This window comes from Leptonychotes weddellii, chromosome 5 (genome assembly GCF_054177405.1).
Source record: "Leptonychotes weddellii isolate Sample4059 chromosome 5, ASM5417740v2, whole genome shotgun sequence".
NCBI lineage: Eukaryota > Metazoa > Chordata > Mammalia > Carnivora > Phocidae > Leptonychotes > Leptonychotes weddellii.
Window position 1 is genome coordinate 156,652,105 of NC_138373.1, and position 24,782 is coordinate 156,676,886.

Consider the following 24,782-nt stretch of genomic DNA (forward strand, 5'->3'; position numbering starts at 1 on the left):
GACACAGCACTCCTGGAGCCTGACGTGGGTGACATTTTGATTTGTGTGATACGATTTTCAAGAAGAAGGGTCCCTGTCCATGGCTCTCCTCAGAGGCCCTCTCGGGGCAGGGCCAGAGGGTGCTGTGCACGGGGATGCTCCCCCGGGCCAGAGAGGCGGGGAGAGGAAGCAGAGGGCCACAGGGGATGCGCTAACACGGAGTACAGAGTTAGGACTGGCTATGCCTTAGTGCTAAGAATTCTTTTCTGATACTAAACACATAAATAAACTTTGTCAACATCTGCCCAGACCACCCAGAGGCCCCGGCGGCTGATGGGGTCCCGCGTGGCGTCGGCCGGCCGGCATGGCATTTCCACGTCCGTCCGTCCATCCGTCCGTCCGTCGTGCCGCCAGGTGCGGGAGGGGGGCGCTCGGAGTCTCGTCGCTCTGCTTCCCAGGAGGGTTCGCTTCCCCAGAGAAGAGCACAGGAGCTCCCTGGGCCCCAGAGGGACACCAGGGCCGTCGGCCTCGCCCTTCCTCCCGGCCGGGTCTGGGGCACGGCTCGGCCGCAGAAGCGCCGAGCGGGCGGGCGGGCAGAAGCCCCTGCGGGCGGCGACGGGGCGCCGGCGGAGCGGCGTGCGCGTGCGCGTGCGCGTGCGCGTGCGTGCCTGCGGGGCGGGGCGGTGCTCACTTGCAGGTGAAGACCTCGGTGCGCTCGCTGCAGGTGTTGCACTTGACGAAGCAGCACCAGTGGAACTTGCAGTTGCACTGCCACACCTTGGTATACTGGTGCGTGTTGTAGCCACGGCCGCAGCACATGGTGTCGCAGCCGTCCGCGCCCGGCGACGTGCGGTTGCACAGGCGGCCCTGCGTGCCCACGCTGCCCGTGGCCGCGTCCTCCTCGCAGTAGTTGGGCGACTTCTCGATGTACACCAGGTCCGTCTCCATGGGCTTCTGGTAGCTGCGCAGCTGCTTGATGCGCAGGAAGGTGGGCTGCCGCAGGCGGCTGGCCCGCACCACCTCCACCTGCACGGCTGCGTTGTACTTCTCCTTGAGCATGTGGCCCACCTCGCGGAACTTGGGCAGCGTGGTCCAGCACGTCTTGGTGGTGCACGAGCCCGACACGCCGTGGCACTTGCACTCCAGCTTCATGCGCTCCTCCAGGACCTGCGGGCGACAGGGCAGGAGCTCGGTGTGCGTGGACACCCCCCGCCACAACCGCCTGGGCACCCCGCCCCCGCCTGCCCTTGCCTCCAGCCTGGCCCGGAGCCGGCACCCCGACTTCCCGCTGCAGGACCACGCCTGAGTGCCTCCCCCTGCTGAGCCTCCCTCTCCTCATCCATGGAATGGGGCTGCTGACCATAGGTCCCTACTGCAGGGGACCTTGTGAGGGTGCAATGAGAATGTCCAGGACTTGGCAGAGCACAGTATATGTTTATCAAATGTGGTTCACTAAATTCTCACAATCCTTCAGGTCAATGCGCTGATGGGGAAACTGAGGGTCAGGAGCGTGGGGCTTGCGCCCAGCCAGGTGGGGAGGAGGTGCCTGATGGTGATCCCGGCCCAGCTACAGTAGGTGCTTATTAATTGCAGATCCCCATCTCTCCGTCTCTGTACTCCCTGCCCTCATGCCCAGGGTAGGGCCCGGCATGTAGTTGGTGCCTAATAAATGGCTGTTCAGTGGAAGTGTGGTATTTGCATGGAGCTCTGTGCACGTCTGCTGAAGGACGAGAGGGGGTGCATGAGCAGGAGGTGAGGGCACGGGTCAGCGAGGCCCAGGCGTGCCACCTGCTGGGAAGCCAGCCCCCGACAGTGTTGTTCTTTCTTCCCAGCTCCCCGAGGGCCCACGATGGGCGCAGCCGTGTGTTTTCCTTGGGCCTCCCTCCATGGTCCCGGAAGACCGATTCCCAGAGCCAGCCCTGACCCCAGGTACTCATTTACCTGGATCGAAAGGGCCCTGCCAGCCGGCCTGATTAAAGATGGGGAATCATTAGCTGCCGCCCCATGGCTGAAGAAGGGCCATTTGTCAGCTGTCCCGGCTCCGCTGGCCTCACCTGGGCAGCCCAGCCCTGAGGGAACTTGGCCACCCCCTGCCTCCTGGGCCAGAACCCCAGCCCTGGCCCAGACTAGGAGCCCCACAGTGAATGGATGAATGAATGAGTGAATGAATGAATGAATGAGGAACATCCCACAGGGCCAGCCGCTATCCGGATCACTTTCCCTGCCCTGCCCTCATGGACCTCTGGTCCTGGGCAGGGACCTCGGGGGCTCACAGTCCAGCATGGGGAACAGAAGAGGAGCCTACGTAAACTGTCAGGTGGGGGCTCTGGGAGCCGCCCCCTGCCATGGTAAGGGGGGTTCTTGGAGGAGGGGTGCCTGCATGGAGTGTGGATGGAGAAGGAGGAGCTGCTCATTAGGCAGAGAGGAGGATGTTCCTGGAGGGTGCAGTGCAGACAAGCCCACATGAGCGTCATGTGGGTGCTGGGTGAGCCCTGAGGCTGATGTCCTGGATCTGGGGTGGGGGGCGGATTCCCTGGTCCAGCATTCTGTGGATGATGTCCTGGGGGGGGAGACCCGGGAGGCTGGGATGGGGGGAGGGGGGGAGGCTGATGGTCCACCAGGGGAGGACTGAGCAGGGGAGGGCCCCAGTGTCAGGAGGAAGGAATATTCCAAACTGGAATTACAGGGCCACAGGGTGTCTGGGTTGAGGGCATGGACCGGAAATCTGCTCTGGGGGTCTAGGCGAAGGGTGGGACCCCCTCCAGGGGAAAGAATATCCTGTCTGCTTCCTGCCGCTCTCCCCGCACTCCTGTCCATCCTCTCCCCTCCCTCACCCTCACCCTCACCCCATGTTCCTCTTTGCTTCAACTCTCCCCTCCCCAGAAAGACCCTTCCCCCACCAACCTGCCCTTCAAGGCCAGGAAGCTTCTCTTGCCCTGGCCGCACTGCCTACCGTGTCCGCCCCTCAGGCCAAGAACGGACCAGATGGGTGCCCCACTCAGAGTCCCCAGCGTGGGGGGCAGTGCACCCCACCCCAGGCTGCTGGCCCAGATGATTCCTCCTCAGATAGGCCGTGATGGCCTGAGACCTGCCAGGGGTGCCCAGGCCAGGTGGCCCAGGCTGCCCCCCCCCTCGCCCTGCCACCTGCCCCCACCTCCCCGTCCTCATCAAGCCCGTGCAGCCCCGCCCCCGCCGCTTGCCCCGCTGTCTGCCCACCCAGGCACATTCAGACCCTGCGCGGCCAGGCCGGTGACAGTCGGCAGATGAAGCCGATTGGGCAGCTGTCTGCAGAGCAGGGAGCCGCATCCTCGCTTGGCTGGGTCCCCTGGGACCGAGCCTGTCCTGGGAAGTGATCACAGGATTCAAGAATGTGCCGTTTCCGTCTCCAGCGCCCTCGAGATAAGAGTGACAGCGATGGTGGCGCCAGCCCTGCTGCCCCAGGAGACCACCCTGGGAGGGTGTAGAGTGACCCGGCCTCGCCCAGGGGAGTGGGGCCTCGGTTTTCCTCGACCCGGGTCGTGGGGGGGTGGAATGGGGGCCTCCAGAAAAAGGCCAAGCTGGTATTCTTTCTGGAATAAGGGTGTGGCCCAGGCTCTGGGAACAGTGCTCAGTTGTGGCCAGGCTGGGGGTGGGGGTGGTCACAGTCCTGGCACCCACGGAAGGCACGTGACCCACCATGCCTCGGGCAGGTGGGAGGGAAGTGGCATACACCCTGGGCCGTGGCATGCCTCACACATTTGTTTCTGGGCCCTCAGTGGTGTCCTGACCCTCCGTGGGTGTGTGAGGGCCTGGGGGGGGTGAGGCCCACGTCGGCTTCACCCTCTCGTCCAGGCCGCAGTGTGATGGGCGTGGGCACCAAGTGAAGAGCCCAGGCCATGAGGGAGAGAGGGGGCCAGGTGGCCCCAACTTCCTGGGGGCCCAGCGTGGCCAGCAGCTTCTCAGCCGGGGACTTCGCGTAAGTCACCCCTCCCTGGACCCTGGGTTTTCATCCAGATAACGGAATGATGTGCCCCCTGGGGCAGGACCAGCTTGGAGCCTAGACGAGGTCAGGTAAGAGCTGTGGCCACCTGATGGGGGTCCTGCCCGAGCTCCCAGTGCTCGGGGCCCTCGTCAGCAATGACTTCAGATCTCTGTCACCCACGAGAGGAGCCCGGAGCCCTCCTGGCAACAGCCCCCAGGTCTTCCCAGCTGGGCAGGCTCCTGCCTTTCGGGGTTGGTAGGTGCAGAGATCTGCTGCTCAGGCATCACCTCCTTCTGCACCTGCCGCCCCTCTACTCGGGACCACACAGCACGGTAGCTGCTCAGGAAAGGCCACGCTGCCCACGGGAGGGCTAGGCAGGGCGGCCTTGGCCTCAATCTCGCAGAAGCCAGCAGTGAGCGGGTCTCCTGCTCAGCCTGTCTGACCCTGGCCCACCGGGGGCGTGGTGGGCTGAATAATGTCTCCCCACTCGGAACCTCAGGATGCGACCTTATTTGGAAATAGTTCTTTGCTGGTGTAATTAAGGCTCGAGATGAGGTCATCCTGGATCAGGGTGCGTCCTAACCCCAAGGACATATGTCCTTGTAAGGGACAGAAGAAAAATCGGACCCAGAGCTGGAGACCATTTGCAAATGGGGGCAGACAGGATGATGAGGCTGATGAGGCCACAAGCCAAGGAGCCTCTGGAGCCGCCAAGAGGCAGGTAGGGTCCTCCCCCAGAGCCATCAGAGGGTGCGGCCCTGCTGACACCTGGATTTAGGACTTCTGGCTCCAGAACTATGAGAATAAATTTCTGTTGCTTTGAGCCCTCCAGGCTGTGGGACTTCATGTGGCACCAGTGAGCTTGCTTCCCACCCAACTTGCTGAACTCTGGCCCTGGAGGGCCAGAGGTAGCCTAGACAAACTATGATGGGGACCAGAAAGAAGATCCAGACTCAGTTCTTAGATCAGGACTCAGTTCTTATGGAAACCTCAAAGCCATAGCCCCCCACCCCACCACTACCACCATGATCAGAGCTGCTGGGAGCAGAAGGACCCCTGCCCCCCAGGGTCACAGCTGCCACTCCCAGTGGCTTTTGCCAAGGACTCAGGTTACAGGTAGGCTCCACAGCTCAGGATCAGGGGCTGTGGGAAGGACAGCAGGGGAAGGGGACAAGGTACATTATGTCCACTGTACGGATGAGCAGACTGAGGCTCAGAAGAGGACTTGCAGACAGGCAGGGACAGTGCTAGCCCCAGAATCCTGGCTGCTGACCCCTGTAGAGCCCTTTCCTGCAGCCTCCCTGCCCTGCTGGGCCCTCTCCCCCACAACCTGCCTCTCCCTTACTCCCCATCTCTGTTTCCAGCTTCACGGTTCAAAACCCGACGTGCTGACCCTCCTACACCCAAGCCCCCTGGCCCTCAAGCCACTAGCATTACTGCCTCGGGGACCTGCCGTGATGCTTGTGGCCCAGAGGCCAGAATCCAGCGTGGCTGTCGTGGCCCCTTCACCAAGGAGCCCGTCGCACACGCCAGCCTCCTCGCCTGCCCCTGAGCTGGGCCAGCAGCCTCACTGCACCGCACATGTGACCCGAGTCGCACCCCCACCCCACCCACCCCAGCCCCCCAGCCCTGCCTCGGTTGTGCTGGTCCCTCTGCCCGGAGTGCCCTTCCCCACATCTCTGCTGCTTCCTCGGACACTTCTCCGCAAGCGCCAACCAGAGCTCAGGCCTCGGGAGCCACCAGGGCCTCTGCTGCCCACCGTGGGCCTCCATGTCCTCATGCGTGAAATGGAGATAGTGAGACCTTCCTCCCAGGGGTGCTGGAAGGCCCCTCCTCGGGACCTAAGCTATGGCAGAGGCTCAAGGGGCGGTGGTCCCGTCGAGGGCTCAGCGCACCTCCTCCTCCAGGGAGCCCTCCTCATACTTCCAGAGACGTGAACCTTGCCTTCCTCTGCCTCCCCTGGTACAGATGGAGATCAGACTGTCCCTACAGGCTGTCTGTGAGCTCCTTAGAGGCAAAGACTGTGTCACTCCTTCTTTTATTCATCCGTCCGTCCATCCATTTGCCAACAATTTAATAACCACTGGCTGCTTACGACTACAAGATAAAGTCGATCCCTTGGCTTGGCCTTCAAGGCCTGTCCCAGCATTTGCTTACTTCTTGAGCAGCCCGCCCCTGCTCCGAGTGCCTACTCCTTCTGCCTGGGCTCTTCTCAGCGCCGACGTGTCCTTCAAGGCTCTGCTTGGACATCACCACCCCCCAGAAACTTCTGCTCCCTCCCCCGGGATCTCCACGCTCTCGCAGCTCCTGGCTATGTCCTCTGCACCCCTCATGTGGACCTGTTGGTGCCGCGGGAGCTCCCACGGCCAGGGCAGTGTCTCCCTCCTCCTTGTCTCCCCACGACTGGCACAGAGAAGGGGCAGGGAGTGTTTGTTGAGTGAATGAGCGAGCAACGGGTGGCCTCTGCAGTGGTCCCTGGGGCAGAGGGCAGGCACATCCGTCTCATGCCTGCAGACACCCACAGGCCCTGGTGCCCTGGGCGCAGCCCCCGGGGCTGGGGAGCCAGACCTGGAGAGGCGTTCCGCTCGGCTGGCGTCCTATCTCGGGACATCTTGCCGCCATGGCGGCTGCTCCTCCCAGCCCAGTATCTGGGGCCCTCATCTCCCTGAGATGCGGCCAGGCTCGCCCTGACTTCTGCCCCAGTGTGGTCCTGCCCGGACGTCCTCCATTATTGCCCCACCACGCTGCTCCGCCCCAGGTGTGAAGCTGGCAGCTCCTCGAGAGCCCCCCGCTTGGAGTTTCCACTCTTCCTCAGGCTGCTCCAGCCTCCTGGGAACATCCCTTCCTCCAGGCTGTCAGGGCCATCTGAGCCAAAGGCAGCCTCCTCCAGGAAGCTTTCCCGGTGTGCTGGTACGACCCGTCTGGTACCAGGGCAGGGACACAGTACTGTGGCCCAGGGGCCACCCCCACCCTCGGCCCTGGTCTCCGCCCTGCCACCCAGCCGCTGAGGACCGGAGCCCCACTCCCAGCCTCAGTCTTCAGACCTCTGAAAGGGGAAAAGTCAGGCCCGCATCTTAGAGCTGCCGGGAGGGTCAGGCGGGACATCGTGCCCAGTGCCCCCAGCCACACAGCTCCGGGGTCCCGGCCCCCAAGCACCGCCCCCCCAGAGGCTCAGGGCGGGGCAGAGCCCAGGTGGGGCCGCAGCCGCTCCCCCTGCCCCGACCGCTCCCCCACTCCCACCCGGGGCCGCCGGCCCGGCGCCCGCCCTACCTTTCTGCCGGCCTCGTTGTTGTGCAGGTTCATGAGGCGCCGCGCATTCTTCTTGATCTCACGGGCGTCCACGAAGCGCCGGGAGAAGTCGATGCCGTAGCGCACGTCGGCCGAGCAGCCGCCCCACTTCCAGCCCTCGGCCTGGTTGTAGTAGCCCTGCTTCTCGCGGTCACACCCGCAGTTGCTCAGGTTCCCCTGGCTGCAGGCGGCCGTGACGGCGTGGGCCACGCCGGCCGCGGTGATGGCATATGTGAACGCGGCCTCGCGGCTCCCTGCGGGGGGATCGGGTGCGCACGGTGAGGCCCCGCGGGTCTCAGCCCCGTCCTGCTGCTGGCCCGCTGTGCGCCCCTGGCCTGGGCGCTGGCCCTCTCTGAGCTGCTGACTCAGCAACGTGGGGCCGACGGATCCCGTCTTGCGGGGCCATGGTGAGGACAGTGCCCACAGCCCTGCCACCAGCACGTGAGACCACCGTCACCTTCTCTCCCTGTCCCAAGAGCCTGGGCTGGAGAGCTGCAGTTTCCCCAACCCTGGCAGAGAGCCGTGGCAGGCCCTGCAAGGAGGCCTGTGGGGTCTGGGCCCCGCCCCCCTCCCCTCTGCCCGCCTCGAGAACCAGCCACTTGTGCGGATCTCCGTGGCGCACTCACCCACCAGCCGAGAACCAGGCAGAACCCACGCAGCTCAGAGCGCCCCGACTCCAGGCTCTTTGTTGCCTCCTCCCTGTCTCTGACCACCCTGTCATCCCATCACTAGGCCCCAGCTCCCTGGGCCTCTCCTCTCTTCCAGCACCCCTGCCTGGCTCAGAGACCCCCTGAACTGCCCAGACCTTGAGTGCCAGTCCTCCCCAGCTCCCTCACGCCCCTGCCACCAGCCCAGGGGCCCACAGTGCCGTTTGGACACCTCTACCCTGCACCGTCATTGCTTCTCTTCTGCCTGAGCTGGGAAGGGAAGGCCCTCCGTCCGAGCCCAGCTGGCTTCCCCATCCCTCTCTCCCCGTCCTCTGCCCAAAACAACAACTCTTTCCTTCCGGTGCTGCTCATGTGCTCCTGGGTTCTCCTGGTCTCTTTAATGGAATTTCCTTCCCCTTCCCAAATCCTAATGACCTTCCAAGGCCGGTTCCAACGCCGCCTCTTCCAGGTAGCCTTTCCAGACTGCCAGCCAGCAGGGGGCCCTGGCTGCCCCCTCTCCCTCAGTCACAGATCTGACTCCTCATTGCACTTGACCCCTTTCACCTGGTTAGCCCTGTCGCTGAGCCGTCCTGGCTCCATAGGGGCCCGTGGCCTCCCAGATGGAGGGATCCAGCGCTAATCCATCTTTATTCTCCACGGGCTCCGGCTGGGCCCTGGGCATCCTGCCTCCCTGGCCCGGCCTCTCTTGCCCCTGAGCTCCGAGGCTCTCTGCAGGCTACGGGCAGGTCTGTGTGGCCCTCAGCGGCTGGCACTGTGGGCGTGGAGATCAGTGAGGTCCCTGTGCTTGCACAGACCCCGTGCCTGTGACCACTGCTATCCCCGTTACTGGAGTTAGAGTGATCACCCCCAGATTGAGAGAGGGTTGAAGGTCAAGTCATGTCCTTTCCATGAACATCCATTAAGCACCGCCTGCATGCCCGCTGTGATCGGCCTTGAATATGTGCTCTGGGGTCCACCTCCTCACCTACCAGCCTGCTGGGGGGATCTTCCCCTGGGGGGCCCTCCCTCTGGGGGGTTCCTGTTCCCTGGGGTTTCTCCCATCTGGGCTGAGGACCAGGGTAGGACCTGCTGGTCTTGGAGGCCCAGTGCAGAGGAGGCTTTGGTTGACCACTGCTGCAAAGGAGGGGCCACAGCTCCCTGGAAACGTCCCTCCTCTGAAAAGAGCTAAGGGAGAGTGGTGTTGGGCATTCCTTCCTCCCCAGCAAGACTGGGGTCTGCAAAGGACACAGGGCTGCCACCTGCCTGCCCCTCTCCTGGCCCTTGCTGCCCACACCCGCCCCCCACCCGGCCTCGGGTCGGTGCACGACCCCCCACGGCCTGCCGACCGGCAACATAGGGTTCTGCTGCCCTGGCACCGCTCCTGTGAGAAGCATCTCTCAGCACAGCTGCCCTTTGGGGAGCACCGAGGAGCCCCCAGCCGGGCACGTCGAGGTGGGCTGGCTGGGAGCTCCCAGGCAGACACAGGGTCAAGCACAGGGAGAATATGGGGCTCCCCCTCCCTGGCTTCAAGTTAGGTCCAGGTGATCTGAAAGGATGGGCATCAGGTTACCAAGCCCCCCACTGTTGCTGGCCTGACAAACTCACACACGTGGACACATGAGGCACACACGGCAGGGGAGCATGCGGTAAACTACGTCGGGGGTTCCAGGAAAGGAGGTGACCACAGAGCTCTGCGAGAAGGGGCGCAGGGGTCAAGGAACCTCAAAGGGTGTCCCCACCTGCCTCTGTGAGGGGCGGAGTCAGGGAAGGCTTCCTGGAGGAGGTGACACCTTGGGTAAAGGGAGTCTTAACAAGAGGTTAGAGTTAACTCCCTGCAAGTGCATATGAGTGTGTGTGTGACATGTGTGAGCGTGTACGTGTATGGCGTGTGTCTGTGGAGTGTCTGTGTGGCCTGTGGCCGTGTGCAGTGGGTGTGTGCGCTCCTGGCAGTGGGCATGGCAGGACCAAAGGTGCCAAGGTGTGAAACAGTTTGCTGACCTGGAGCTAGAAGTATGAGCTCAAGCGTAAGAAGGAAAGAGGCCGTCGAGATCTGGGGGAGCCAGTCGTGGGTGGCCGGAGACATCTCCTGAAGCGCATGGTGCTTTCTGTCCTGGTGCCAGGGCCAGGGCTGTGGACTTGGTGCCCGAGCCTGTCTGGCTCTGGGAACGATGGAGTGAGCCGGCCCTAAATCATGGCTCTCACTCACCAGCTCTCCCAGTGCGCCAGACACCCTCACGCTCACGTCTGTTCTCACCGAGCACTCAGACTGTCGTGCAAGGCAGGCTCATCACTGTTCTGGCCCGCAGGTGAGCCTATCAGACTAGGGGTTAGTGGCCGGAGCAGAATCTGAGCCCAGGCGGTGGCATCAAAACCCTCCAAAGCGAGGGAGGGTCTCTTTGCAGCTAAGCGACTTTGGGCAGAAGAGAGGAGAGAAGAGGCACCGACGGGGGCCCTTGGGGAGGAAATGCTGCTTTTGGAAGATCTGTGAACCTTGGGGCTCAGCGACTGGTCGGCAGGTGAACGCAGGCGGGAGCCGGCCTCACAGAGGGCATGTCCCAAGCTCAGCGCCCGGGAGGTGGGGTGGAAATCTCACAGGATTGCGCAATCACACCCAGAGGCCTGGCCGATGGAGTTAGTTACCAGTCCCACGACCAAGCCCTGCCTGAGCTAGGACAGTGTGGGCGTTCCCTCGGAGGCCCTGGGACCTGCCACCCAACCCTCCTCCGCCCAAAATTCAAACTGGTGCCTCCCACGCCTTGCTGTCCCGAAGCCCCCAGGCAGGCAAGCAGGCACAGAGGCCCGTGCGCTTGGAGGACATTTCTCAAAAGCCTCCCTTCCATCCTTTGTGCGAGTTCCCAGCGTCCCCTGGTTCATACCCATGCCCAGCACAGACTCCCAGTTACTCATCAGTTACTCACAGGGCGGCCACTCCCACTAATTCCTTTTTTATTTGGTTTTAATGAGCCAAACCCTCTGTCTCGCCATGACGACAAGGGGGAGGTGATCAGGGAGCAAGTGGCATTTGGGGGAGAATCACGGAAGGCGACGTTAGGTCTTAGATCGGGGGCTTCACGGCCCCTGCTCTCTGCACACACACCTCATGTCATTCACACGACAGCCCCACGGGCTGGGAGCATCACTGTGCCAACCCACAGAGCTGGATGCTGCCTCGTGGGGCTTCACAGTGTGTGCGGGCATGGGGGGGATGGGGGACAGTCACTCCTGGGGCCATTTGCCAGCCCCCGGTGCACTGTCTGCGCATCCTCCTCCAGAGGAGAACAAATGGGTGTTGGGTTTAGAAAGAAGCCCCTCGAACCTCTGGGCCTTGCTCAGCAAATGCGGGCGGCTCACCAGACCTCTGAGATGACTTCAAGCCCCTGGGATCTGACCCCACCCATCCCCACCTGCCATTCCCCGCAGCCTAGCTTGGCCAGGCCCACCCAGGGGGCAGATGCGGCTGCTTCCAGCGCACACCACTAGCCTTGAGTAGAGGAGCCACCTGGTTCCCTGATACCCGCCCAGGTGGGCGCTGGCCCGCTGCTGCCCAAGTCCACATGTCCGCAGCTCCCCGCGCTCAGACACAGCGGGGATGCCCCTGCTCCCGGGAGCCCCGACAGGGTGAGGCAACCTCCTCTGGGCTCCTGCCAGGTGCCCCTTGGGCTGTAGGGGTGGAGGGCTGGACCCAGGTCTGATTACTTTGTGTCCCCCCCAACATTGTCCCCAAGCCCTGCGCATGAGCAGGTCTGGGGCTGGGCGCTTTACACGCTTTGCCTTCTTTTATCTCCATAGCAACCCCCTGAAATCAGTCCGGTTGCTCAGACCACCTCAGGGAGGGATGGGAACACTGAGCCAGCCTCCAGGTGGGAAAAGCTTTGCTCCAGGTGACGGGGACAGCGGCCATCTGAGCTCAGCAGCTGCTTCAGGTGGCAGCACGGGCGGTCTGCTTGCGTCCAGCAGCAGTCCGGGTGGCACACATTAGTCCCAGGAGGCCCGGGGACCCTCCTGGGATCAGAGCCCACCCCAGCACGGATCCGCACCCTCCGACGCCAGAGTCAGCATCCGCATCCAGCAGTATCCCTGGGAAACGCTAGAGGCAGGCAGGCTGCTCGTTGGCCGCCCCCACCTCCATGGCCTCATGAGCCCTGGGTGGGTCCCTGCACACACTGGCCCTGAGGCAGTCACTGCTATTTCCAGGGCCATCTGCTTCTGGTGCCTGGCAGGTCAAGGTGAGAACCATTGCAAGAACCTGCAAGGCCCAAGGTGTCAACAAAGCAGAGTGAAGAGCGGGACACTCAGGCTGGAATAGGCAGGAGAGCCCTGGACCTGGAGCTGTACCTGCTGTGTGGCTCCAGGTAAGTCACTCACCCTCTCTGAGCCTGTGTCTCCATTTGTCAAGTGGGTCTCACAGTTCTCACCTGCTCCACTGTCCCAGGAGCAGCTCTGAGAACAAACAGGACAGACGGGCATCACCCCAAATGGTGAGCAGGCCTGAGGAGGCTGGGGTTGACCAGGTAAAGCCCAGGGCTTCCAGAACAAGCCCAGACATCACTCTGCTTCCTTCCAGGGGCTGGCCCTGCCCCGCTACCCCCTCCCCCAATATTCTGGATAAACCCAAAATATCTGGAGCAGCAGAACCTTCAGAAACCACTGCCACATGGGTAAAAACTGAGGCACCAGGCCCCCTCGGGGGCTACCCAGCTCTTTTCCTTCTTTCCGATAGGTTGTTCACAGTCAAGCCCTCGCTGGCCCTGCTGGATGCCAGGCTCAGAGAGAGCAGATGCAAGCCCCTGTCCGCTCCATGCCCTCACGGTGCCAGCCAGACCTCGATGCCCTGGGTGAGGGGACCTGCCCGGGATAGTGGGACCTAGTCCATCCTGTCATCCCCTCACCCTGACCCAAAGGAGGGCACCCGGCGCCAGGCAGATCTTTATGAGCAGCTGCCGGAGGGGACAAATGCCTCCTGAGCAAAGCGGGACAGAACTGAGCACCCCCTACCCTCCTGGGAAGGAGCTGGGGGCTGAGCCCACCCTCCCCACGCCCCAGATGCTCCCCCCACTGTCCACTCAAAGTACCTGCCACTTCGGGATGTGGCATACTATTTTTAGAAGGTCATAATTGAGCTCATAATGACCCGATTGACTGCAGGTCTGGGGAGGCAGGGTGGGAAAGGCACTTGGTTCGCTCTTAGAAGGCGGGCCAAGAATCTGGGACCTCAGAGCTAAGGACCATCCAGTGCCATCCCTCTGTCCCCAACCAGGAGCCTGAGGCCCAGACAGAGTCCGCATGCTGCCCCATGTCACACAGCAGCTCAGGGAGTGGGGGAGTCCAGACCCGAAGTTCTGAAGTGACTCGGGGTTTCAAAGGTCTGGGGCCACACACACTCCAGAGGGGAGGTCAGAGTCTGACACCTGGAGTTCAAGTCTAGACCCTAAAATTGGCCAGTTGGGTGACTTTGGACCAGTCAAGGGGCCCTTCATGTCTCCGTCTCCCCACCTGCTATTTGAAGATAATAGCTCTGATATGGCCGAGTGGCTGTACCAGAGGGCCTGGGGGGCAGGCCTGACCCCCATGAGTGACACGCCACACATGGGGTCTCTGTGGGTGTACCTCTGTGTGCATGCACACGCGTGTGGCCCTGGGCATATACCCGGGCTTACGCATGAATGCAGCTCCCATGAGTGTGAGCGAGCACATGCCCCTGCACACGTCCCGGGCTGGTGGCCAACGCCGTTCAGTTCCCCTTGCCTCACCGCCAACCTGTACTGGCCCCTTAAATATGGCATTTCCTTCTTTTTTTTTAAAGATTTTAATTATTTGAGAGAAAGAGGGAGAGAGAGAGAGAGAGAGAACAAGTGGGGGTGGGGCAGAAGGAGAAGCAGGCTTCCCGCTGAGCAGGGAGCCCGACGCGGGGCTCGATCCCAGGACCCTGGGCTCATGAGCTGAGCCGAAGGCAGACGCTTAACCACTGAGCCACCCAGGTGCCCCAATATGGCATTTTCTACAAGTCAATAATAAAAAGGCGAACAATCCAATGAAAAATGGGCAAAGGATCCGAAAAGACATTTCTCCAAAGACGGTATAAAAACAGCCAGTAAGCACAGGAAAGATGCTCAACATCCTGAGCCATCAAGGAAATGTAAATCGATACCACTGTGGGATGCCACTCCAGCCCCACTGGGATGGCTAAAGCAAGACAGACAGACAATAATAAGTGTCAATGCGGACGCCGGACTCCAGAACCCTCACGTGCTATTGGGTGGGGGGGATGGAAAATGCCACAGCCATCATAGAGTTACTGCAGGACTCAGAAATCCCCTGCAGGGTGCAGCCCCAGGAGAAATGAACACGTGCGTCCACGCAGAAATTTCTATGTAAATACGGCAGCGGCGTTTGCAACAGCCCGTGTCCATCGGCAACAAATGGATAAACAAGAGGTGGGCTGGCCACAGAACAGAATAGTCCCCCACCACAGAAGGGACTCAAACACGGACACACGCTACAACAGGGAGAGATCTCGAAAACATGTACGGAGTAAAAGACGCCAGCCACAAAAGGCCACCTAGTGTATGATCCCACTGATGGGAAATTTCCAGAATAGGTACATCCATAGGGACAGGAAGCAGATGAGTGTTGTCAAGATGAGCTGGGGGCTTGGAGGATGATAGCTGAGGGGCACAGGGTTTCTTTTCGCGGTGATGACAACGTTCTAAAATTGAAGGCGGTGATGAGTGGACATCTCTGTGAAGAGACTAGAAACTACAGAATTGGATGCTTACACAGATGAATTGTGGGGTATGCGGATTCTACCTCAATAAGCTGTCTTACAAACATACAGCACTTGATGGTTTTTAGGGGTTGCGCACAACTTGTCCTCTATTTAAACACTCATGGTTAGGATGCTGGGCTCAGAGGCGGCAGGTGACTGGCCCAAGGTCACACAGCAGGCCAGCCACAGGGCTGGGATCTGACCCGGGACCCCAGGGTCATGCTCAGACTGCTCCCCACCCGCCGGACAGGGAAAGCACACTGTCCTGCCTCCCATCCGGCTGACCGTGCCTGCGACCTGGGCTGGCTGGCGTCCGCCCCTGCCATCCTCTGTTACCATCCGGTGTCCCCAACACCAAGCACAGCCCGCCCTCTGGCCAAACCCCAGAGCCCCAGGGGTGAGGCCCCCAGCTCAGAGCCAAGCACACAGCCAGGAGGGGATTCCCCGAGAGCATGGGCAGAGGGCCACAGTCACCACGGAGGGTCAGCAGGACAGGTGACTGGGGGGTGACCAGGGAGGGCCCCTCTTGGGGACATCCTGAATGATGAGAGACAAGAGCCATGCACAGGTTCAGGGAACAGTGTGCAGGCAGAGGATACTGCAAGGCTAAGGCCCCGAGAAGAGAACAAGATGGGCGTGAGCAGTCCGACCCCACGGAGAGGGTGAAACATGAAATGGGCCACACCGTGTCGACTTGGGGAGCTCAGGGGGAGGGGGCTGGCTTTAAGAAGAGGGGGAGCCCCTGGAGGGTGCCACTGTGACCGACATTGAAAGGGCTCCTCCAGCTGACTGTGGGCGGCACGGTGGGAGCAGGGCACAAGGGTCTGGGTAAGAAACACTGGTGGCCGGCCAGGTGGAGGCGGTGAGGACGGCCGGCTTGGGACACAGTCTGAGGGTGGAAGCAACGGACCAGCAGGTGGACTGGGTGAGGGTTTCAGGAAAGACGAATCCAGAAGTCTCCCGGAGTGGGGCCTGGGCAGCTGGGCACCGAAACTGTGGGGCAGAGGACCAGGTTTGGGGGAAATCAAGGAGCTGCCTTGGCCACAGGCAGATTGGGGCACACAGGACACAGCGGAAGCAGGGGCTGGGCACTCAAGCCCTGCCTGGGGGGGCCCCGGCCCTGCTGCTCACCATCACGGGTGCCAACCCAGGTGGAACCAGGAGCCACCCAGCCCTTCACTCCCCTCAGCCTCAGTTTCCCCATGTAATACAGGAGTGAGGCCAGTGTAGCGGGTTCTAAACCTCTTTAGCAGGGAGGTTTGGATCTCCCTGAGAAGCAGGTCAGGACAGGGAAGCCGGGGCTGAGGTGGGGTAGGGACATGGGTGGTAGGGATGGAGTGGGGTCCCCGAGTCTTCCAGGCCTGAGGCCTGGCCAGTGGGACACTGCCAACTGGTGAGTGCGTCTGAGCCCCTGCGCCCACCCCACCCGGCCCCCGGGCTCTCCCAAGCCTGGAAGTGGCTGTGAGAATACTGTCCCCACCTCCAGTTTATGGATGGTGTTGAGGCGAGGGAGGCCAGGAGACACCCCAGGCCAAGCCGGCATCTCCTGGTGTCACCCAGGCAAGCACGTGCGGTGCCATGTCCAGGTGTTAGGGAGCACAGGAGCTGGGGGGAGAAGCCCAGGGCCCAGGGTGGGGCCAGCAAGCCTTCCTGGCCCCTTGGCCCCAGACGGGGCTCGGTCACCGGCCCTGGGCATGCAACTCCCTGCCTGAGCTTAAACCAGCACACGCAGGGCTCAGGCTCAGGGGCTCCGGAGGCATGGACAATGGGGGTCCGGCGACCCCAGAGACACTTCCAAGCCCAGCGAGGTCCCAAATCCCTATGCGTGCAGTTGAAGATGGCCTGGGGTTCCCGCAGCGGCCGGGAGGGCCGGGGCTCTGCCCAGGGACGGGTGGGCGGGCTGCCTCAGACCCTCACGCCTGTCCCTGCACCTGTTAATGGGAGGCAGTGAAGCACCCGCCCGCAGGCGCCCATGCCGGGCGAGTGGGTTAGTGCAGTGGGGGGCTCGCAGCAGCTGGGACGCGGGAGGGGCTCCACGCCCGTGGGCTGCTTTCACTCTGTGTCTCAGGACGGGCCGAGACCCTGGGCCTGGGGCAGACGTGTGGGTGTGCGTGTGTGTGCGTGTGTGCACGTGTGTGCGTGCCTCTGTGTCTGTGCTCTGTCCCTCTGTCTGTCTGTCTCTGTCCCCATCTGTCCCTCGGTCTCTTTCTGGCCCCACCCAGGCCCCCTCCCCAGCTCACCTGTGGCTGAGTCAGTGTCTGCACACGAAGCTCTTCCTGCCCTTGTCATAAACAGAGCATTGGAAAAAGCCACACGAGGTCCGAACACGCTGGGCTCCCCGAGTGCCCGAGGCCTTTGTTCTGACCCAGGGAGGCCCTCACATGCCACGCAGCAGCCGTCAAGGTGGGCCGCGCTCCAGCTGGGCACGGGGCTCACCGGGCGGAGAGGGAGCAGAGCCTGGCTTAGGACCACATCCTGAGGGGCAGCATGAGCCGGAGCCTCGGGATCTGTGTCCCAAGCTGGGATGGCCGTCCAGGAGCTTCCACCCCTCCGCGGAGCTTTGGGGAGCCTGGGAAGGCCTCTCGTGCAGGCCTGGCTTCTGGCAGCCCCTCTTGTTAGGGAGGTCAGCCTCGGAGAGCCTGCCCTCGTGCACAGTCCCTCGTCCCGTCGTGTGGGAAATTAGCAACTGCTGATGTGTGAGGACGCGGTGGCGTCAGAACGCCTTCCTCCCCGAGGCTATCCTCTGGCCCCCTGGCGACTGGAGTCCTGCTGGGACACAGGGCTGGCCTACCAGGTTCAAATCTCTAGGCCCTAGCGCTATGTGACCTTGGGTGAGTCATGAGCCTCCCGTGAGCCTCCATCTCACCATCTATGATGTATGGACAGTAGAACATGGGATGAGCCGTATGGAAGGGTTCACCCACAGCTGGCCTTGGAGGCGGCTGCAGCTGTAACAGAAATGATCCTCTCAGCACCGAAGCAGGAGGATCGGGCTTGGAGACCGGCCACGGCCCGGCCAGGCCTTAACTTTCGGAGGCCAAGGGTGAAGGCCCGCCCACCCCGTGATCTGTGTCTTGCCTCCGTAGACCAGAGCCCAGAGCCCTGGACCCCTTGTCCACTAGACTCTTGGGCAGAACCCCAGTGTGGGCGCTGAGGAAGTGGAGGGCCTTCCTGCCCCCCATCCTGAGGAGAGACCCCAAGTTCTGGCTGAGTCCCAGCCCCAGCCTCAGCCCCCCAGTATGGGTGGGTGGACAGACCAGGAGAGCACGAACCTGTGACCAAGTTACACAGCGGGCCCCGAGCAGCTGGCTCCCGTGGGGCATCCTGGGTGCAAGGTTCCAAGCATAGGGCCAGGTGGCCTTCACTCCGCCTCCCGGCGCCCTTGCCCAGGACTGACATATAGCAGGCGCTCAGTGCATGCAGGCTGAACCCCAGGGGCCGCCAGCACAGTCACGCTCACGCTCCTGCCCTGCCCCAGGAAGCAGCCGGCCAGTGACCTTCCGCCCTCCGTCTGCTGCGCCCCGGGCTGCAGGAGACAGTCGGATCTGGGTTGGAGTGTGCACGCCGGCCTTGCCCAGGCTGCGTCCGGGCAAGTGTATGCCCCGAAGAGCAGGGCCACCCAGCAGAAGTCTCATGTGAGCCACACATGCCATCTAAGGAACATGAGGATAAGCCGGTGGACTTCATTTTGGTAACATCATTTATTTAGCCGATATACCCAAACATTACCACATCAACATGGGCTCGTTGTAAAGATCAATAGACGTATTTTACTTGCTCTTTTCCTTTGGAAGTCTTCAAAATCTGTTGTGTACCTGACACTTAGGGCATTTGTTCGTTTGCACCAGCCAGCCGTGGCCCTGGAGCCCTCGTTCCTCCCGGGAACCAATGTCACACCTCCCCTGGGCCCGGCCAGCAAAACCCCAGGCAAGGTGCCCGGGAACAGTCGGCCCCCTCCTCCGAGGATTCGCCAGTGGCTAATTTGGAAGCTTCGAGACTCTCATGCCTCAGACAGCAGAGGTAAGTCACTCTGCCCCCTCGGATTGTCCAGGAACCGACGGCCTTTGCTGAGCCCCTGCTGCAGAGTTAGCCGCCAGCCCCAGGCGGCCACGTGAGCCAGGATTAGGGGCGGCCCCTATGCCTGGTCATGTCTGGGGCTGCACATGATGAGTGGGACTCAGCGTTGCTTGGCAGCGGGGTGGGGGTGGGGGCAGGTGTGCACAGAGCTGCAGTCCCCATGCCCCCTGCCAGTGGGTCCCACAGGGCTCAGGGCTCGGGCGAGGGGTGAGGCCATGGCTGGAGGGTGCGAGTGTTTGAGGGAAATCCCTCTCCTGCTCAGAACCCTCCCTGTCTTCTATGGGGCCCTCGGGGTCCCTGCGCCCCAGCTCTGCCCCCTCTTCTGGGCTTTGATCTTCCAGCCCTCTGGTTCACCCTCTTGCAGTCCCCGGAAAATACCATCCACTTTCTGGCCTCTGGGACTTGGCCTTGCTGTTCCCTCTGCCTGGGACCCCCTTCCCTGCGCTCACCCCAGGCTGGTCTGGGTCACCCGAATTCTCTCTTGGGTCTCATCTCATAGGTCACCCTGTCAGGAAGCCCCTGACAACAGTCCCAACCCAATTACTGTGCCTGTAAGAAATGCTCTGTCTTGCTCTGGGTCACTGGGGGCCCAAGTTTCTAACAAGCATCCCCGGAAGACAAGTTCACCCCCAGCTCTCATGTCGTGTCCCCCTACCCCAGGACGGAAGAGTTGAGGACACATTCACCCCCCTCCCCAAGCTCATTGCCCCCTAACAGAAGAGATGGGTCAAGAGGGGCCTGGCCATAAGCATCTCTCGCTAAATGGGGAAATAGGCCTGGGGTGGGCTCATGTTGCCAGAGGGTGGGGGCTGCCAGACATGAGGTGACACCATGTGTGGGTCTTGACTCCCTGAAGGGAGCAGAGCAACTGGCACCTAGGGGGCCTCAGGGCAAAGCCAGTGCAGCAGCAGCTTTAGAAAGATCTAGCTCATGTGGAGTGGTGAGCTCCCCGTCCCTAGAGGTGTACAAGCAACAGTACCAGGTGCTGGAAAAGGGATTGGAACCTTGCGCAGGGGTTCATTTGCCCATTGAGGGGTTTCCCTTCAGCTCTCAAGATCTAGGCACGGCCCAAGGTCACAGGCAAGGCCTGAAGGGGGCCGTCCCTCCGACCCAGGCCATCCCCCCACTTGGGGCCAATCATTAATTGGCACCGCTTGAGTGGCTGCTCCCACAAGTCCCCCGGCTGCCTGCCAGCTCATGGCCCGTCTCCCATCTCGTGCCCAGGGCAGCCGCATGCCTCTGACATGGGCTGGCTTTGCCACTCAGCCCCACTTCCTGCTCGTGACTCCCAGCCCCTGAGTTCTGGGAGGAGCAGGGGCCTGCTCAGACCACCATCATGGTGCCCACAGGACCCCGCAAGCCAGAGCCCTCCTGGCTGACATGGGAGCTGGGCCTTCCTTCACAGGGGCCAGCCTGGAGCCAAGGAGGGCTTCGAGCAGGGCAAGAGGCCTCAGCCCAGGTGGTAGGGAGCCGGCCCCTCCCACCCCCGGGGCAGAGTGAAGGGAGCGCTGAGGCAGCTGCTGAGCTGGCCCCGGGCTGAGAGACTCAGATGAAGCTCCAGGATGTGTCTGACCTGGCTGTGGACAGGAAGAGCCAGGGAGGGGTGAGATTTCCTTCTCCAGAGAAATCAGATGTGAATAAGCAGAGCAGAGGGGAAGATCCTCCCAGGGTTACAGGCAGTGGGGGCAAAGTCCCAGAGGAGGAAAGGGTTGGCATGCTCTGGGAAGAGGAAGAAGTCAGCCAGGGTGAAGCTCTGGTTTCCAGAGGGGATGAAGAGAGGTGGGGGTGATGTATGACAGGGATTACCCAGACTCCAAGCTAAGGAGTTAACTTTATCCTGGAGCAATAGGGAGCTACTGCAGGTTTTGGAGGAAGGGAGTGACATGGCATGACCAGGGCTGGAAGGGAGGCAGGGGGACGCACTGACAGCTGCCAGGGGAGGGCCAGAGAGGCAGGCCCTGCAGGGGCTGTGGGGCAGGGTGGAGGGATGGACAGGGAAACACCAGGTTTCTGCTGAGGCAACAGGTGCTCAGGTCAGGGGGAAGGCCAAGAACAGCAGATTTAAGCAACAAGATGCTGAGCATGTTGAGCCAGAGGTTCCCAGGGAGTGACCACACCGGTCTTGGTCCCAGGGGAGAAAAGATTGGGGCAGGGCTCAGGGCTCAGGAGACCCAGCCAGAGAGACAAGAGGAAGCCCAGGTGAGCTGGGGCCCCGGCAAGGAAGAGGGGGCATCAGTCGGCCACATGAAGGTCATTAACGGCCTGGACAGGGGTGGCGGGAACAAGAAGGTGAGGGATGGGGGGGTATTGGGTGCAGACAGCTCTGCCAAAAAGTTTGCCTCTGAAATGCTCATGGAAGGGAGAGGAGGTGCCTTAGGTGGGCTCCCTAGAAGCAGAGCCTGAGACGCCTATTCTCAAGGGGAGCTCAGGGCATGCAGAGCACTGCAGAGCACCCCCACCCACAAGGGCAGAGTTCACACCCCCTGCATCGGTCTGTCCGTGGCTGTAGCCGACCCTCCCTGCGGGCCAAGCTTGCAGACCCTCCCGGGCTCCTGCTGGGCCGAGGGTTAGTCTCCAAGGAGGAACAGCTGTGAGCTGTTAGCCGTGATCCAGGGGATATGTGACGGCCAGTAAAGGTAATCTGGGTGGGCCCTGGTTGTGTCCACTACGGGGGGACGGCGCGGGTCATGGGCTGGGGCCAAAGCCACTCCTCTTGGGCTTTTTATTGGCATTTATTATGGACCACCGGTGAAGCACCCCCCAACCTGGGACCTGACCCTGAGAAGGGGCTCTGAGTGGCCGCGTCTCCCTCACTCCCTGTGTCTCGTGGTCCCGAATAAAGTCCGAGCCCCCACCCCTCTGCAAGCCATGGGACCATGTCCACTGCCCGTCTCTCTGCACAGTAAAGAAGCAAAGCGAACAGGCAGGGTGGCAGGTGCGGACCTGGATCTGAACCCAGCTCCGTCACGGCAAACCTTGTGGCCGCAGGCAACCTCACCACTCAGCTGCGCCGCGGGGTGCTCACAGCAGCCTCAGAGCCCGGAGTCTCAGGCGTGAGGGGCCAGGGAGGCAAGCGGACCCCTGGCAGCGAGCAGGCCCCCGGCGCCGAAGGCCTCCCACCCATGGAGGATGGGGCAGGCGGCCCCGCCCTCCCCAGCTGGCACCTGCAGGGAGGGAGCTGCACTTGGGTGGTGGGGCCCCAGGGAGGGGGTGGTGCCACCCTCCCGCCTGTGCCAGGTGCCACCCACAGGCTGCTCACCGCAAAGGGGCCCCAGGGGCTTTCCCCTGCGCCACCCCCAGCCCTATGCCAGGCGTTCCAAGCCCCGCAGAGCTTGGCTCTGGCCTGGGTCCCGGCAGCTGTGGCTCCTTGGCCCGCTGGGATCGGAAGGATGTGTTGTGCCTACAGGCTGGGGTCTGAAATAACAGGGCACCCCTGCATGCCTGGCGTGGTGCCCCCAAGTTATCACGCCCCCATCTGACCCTCCTGGAAGGGCAGGTTGCATCACCTCCCCACCCTCACCAGTTCAACAGCAGTTTATGCGTACCTACTGCGTGCAGGCCCGGGAGAAGCACTAGGGACCCAGATGAGGGCCCGCTTGCTCAGAGCTCATGTTACAACTGAAGACACTGAGACCCTGCGTGGCCCCAAGTGCCATGCCCAGGGTCACACAGCTGGATTCCAATCGAGGTCAGGCTCTGGAAGTCCCTCTTTTCCCTGTAAGCTCCCCCCCAAATGGGCCTCAGTCTCCTTCCCTGTAAAATGGGCACCACGGAGCCTCCCTCGGGGCTGTGTGAGGACATGGAGATGGAGCATGTGACCTAGGGACGGTGTATGGTGCAGCGGGACACAGCCTGCAGAGACCTGGCCACCCCTGCTTGGCATCCTTCGGTAGCTGCCACTGCCCATAGCACTGGAGGCCCACCACCCTCCCCAGCCCAACTCCACCTGCATCCCCCCGCCCCCCCGCCCTGCCCGCCAGCCCGTCAGACGCCTCGGCGCTCCCACACATGTGTGCACAGCATCCCACGCGTCTCTGCTTGCACTCTCCTTCTGCCTGGAATGCCTTCCACATGAATGGCACCATTCGCCTCCAGCTCCCCCACCCCAAAACCCCATGCAGGAACTCTTGCTCTTATCCCGTTTCCAGATACAGAACGGAGGCAAGGAGAGAGGAAGAGGCGTGCCTAGTTCCGCACAGCCGTGGAGCAGGGCGCGTCTCTAACCGCTGCACGGTGCTGCCCGCCCATGGGCTCATGCCTCGCCAGAGCGCCGTCCTCCAGCCCCACGGCCCGGCGAGACACCCCTCGGCCACTCACACGGTTGGGTCTCCCTAGGGTGCCGGCCCCCCTCCAGGCCAGGCTCGGAGAAGGGCGCAGGGCAAGCTGCTCTAGCAAAGACACAGGCTGCTGCAGCCCAGGGAGCATGCGCAGCCCCACGCGGCCTTCCGTGGGGACGGGGGCGTGGCCTGGCCCCTGGAGCCCCGACCGAGGCTGGGTCCCTGCAAGCCCGGAGGCGCCCTTACCTACTCGGAGTTCTTGCCCGAAGACGGTCTTCTCGCCGAGGGCGGAGCAGTTCCAGCGTCCGAAGCGGAACTGGTACTGGCACTCATTGATGCCCATCTGCGCCCCCTCCCCGATCACGATGATGGCATCGGGCCGGCTCTGGCAGATGGCGCGCTGCCGCGGGGCCAAGCCAGGAATCTTGTTGCAGATGATGTTGGCTCCCAGGGCCACGACAGACGACAGTGCTCTGCGGAGAGGGGAGAGGACACGGGCAGGTGAGTGGCGGCGCAGGGCCCCTCGCCCTCTGCCTGCCGTCCTGCCTCGCTCGGTCTCTCGGTCAGGCAATGGGCTCCGGGCGGCCACCATGTACCAAGTTCTTCCTAGAGACTCCCTACAGAATCCATTTCCCATGGACCAAAACGCGTGATCCCAGCCTGAAAAGGCACTCACGCCCATGCCTTCTCACCCTCAGCATGGCCAGAGCCATGGGTCACAGGTCCCGGGAGTCAACGGTCCCACGGAATGCAAGCCCCAGCTCCCCGTGCCTCTGAATCAGACACACAGACCCTTCGGGCCAGAGAACCTCACGCCTGGGATTCGACAACCGTCAGCTCCGAACTGTCCGCAGCTACCCCCGAGAGCGCCCCCCATCTCCTGACCACTGGGCTTCCCCATCACTTGTAGCTCCTGGGCCGGGAAGGCTGCTGAGCTGGCTGGCCCTGCTGGGAGCCAAGCCCACAGGGTCCTGACTCCACGTGCAGCCCGTCTGTAATCTTGGGGAGGCGCTCTGCCTCTCTGAGCCTCAGTATTCACGTCCATGAAATGGGAGTATGAAACATCTGACCCCCCCCCACCCCATCACCACTTCCACCACATAGGCTCAGACCAGACAACTACAGGAAGAAAGGCTGCACCCATGGGGCAACTGCGGTTGTCATTCACTCGTTTCTGGACGACTGGGTAGACTGGGGGAGGAACCAGGAGCTGATGTGAATTGAGCACCTACTGTGTGCCGGGCTGGGCAGGGTCCTCTTTGCAACACTGTATCCTCAGAGTGGTCCCCTGGGGGCGCCGTGTAATTAATTTGGCGCCCTCCCAAGACCAGAGGGCACTTGCCAGGCTCACTCTGCTCACTTGAGGTGTCACCGGCGTGTTTATTTTCCGAGGGGACCTACCGTACAGGTAACCATTTTGAAGGGTACAGGTCTGCAGCACTTAGTCATGTTCCAAGATATTTTCACCACCCCCAAAATGAAACCCCATGCCCCTCAGCAGGCACTCCCTATTCTCTCCCCTCCCCCAGGCCCTGCAACCAGGAATCTGTGATTCTAGACTTTCCATAGAGATGCAGTCACATAATATGTGCCCTTCCGTGTCTGGCTGCTCTCACTTCGCATCATGTTTCCCAGGTTCGGCCACATTGTGACAGGTGTCCGTGCTTCCGTCCCTTCTGTGGCTGAGTAATATTCCATCGCGTGCAGGGACCACCTTCCGTGTATCCACTCACCAGTTAGCAGACATTGGGCACCCCCACCTCTGGGCACTTGTGAACAGATCTGTT

General features: G+C 62.1%; 1 protein-coding gene across 2 annotated transcripts in view; it reads right to left on the reverse strand.

Moving 5' to 3' along the window:
- Positions 1-616: 616 nt before the first annotated feature.
- WNT7B (Wnt family member 7B) overlaps positions 617-24,782 on the reverse strand; it is a 47,729-nt gene continuing 23,563 nt past the window's right edge. For both annotated transcript variants that reach the window (XM_081819173.1, XM_081819172.1), the window contains exons 2-4: positions 23,242-23,468; positions 7,211-7,482; positions 617-1,146 (exon numbers count right to left, since the gene is read on the reverse strand). In XM_081819173.1, the coding sequence (XP_081675299.1) occupies positions 667-1,146; positions 7,211-7,482; positions 23,242-23,468 (979 nt within the window). In that variant the 3' untranslated portion in view covers positions 617-666. The remainder of the gene's footprint in view (positions 1,147-7,210; positions 7,483-23,241; positions 23,469-24,782) is intronic.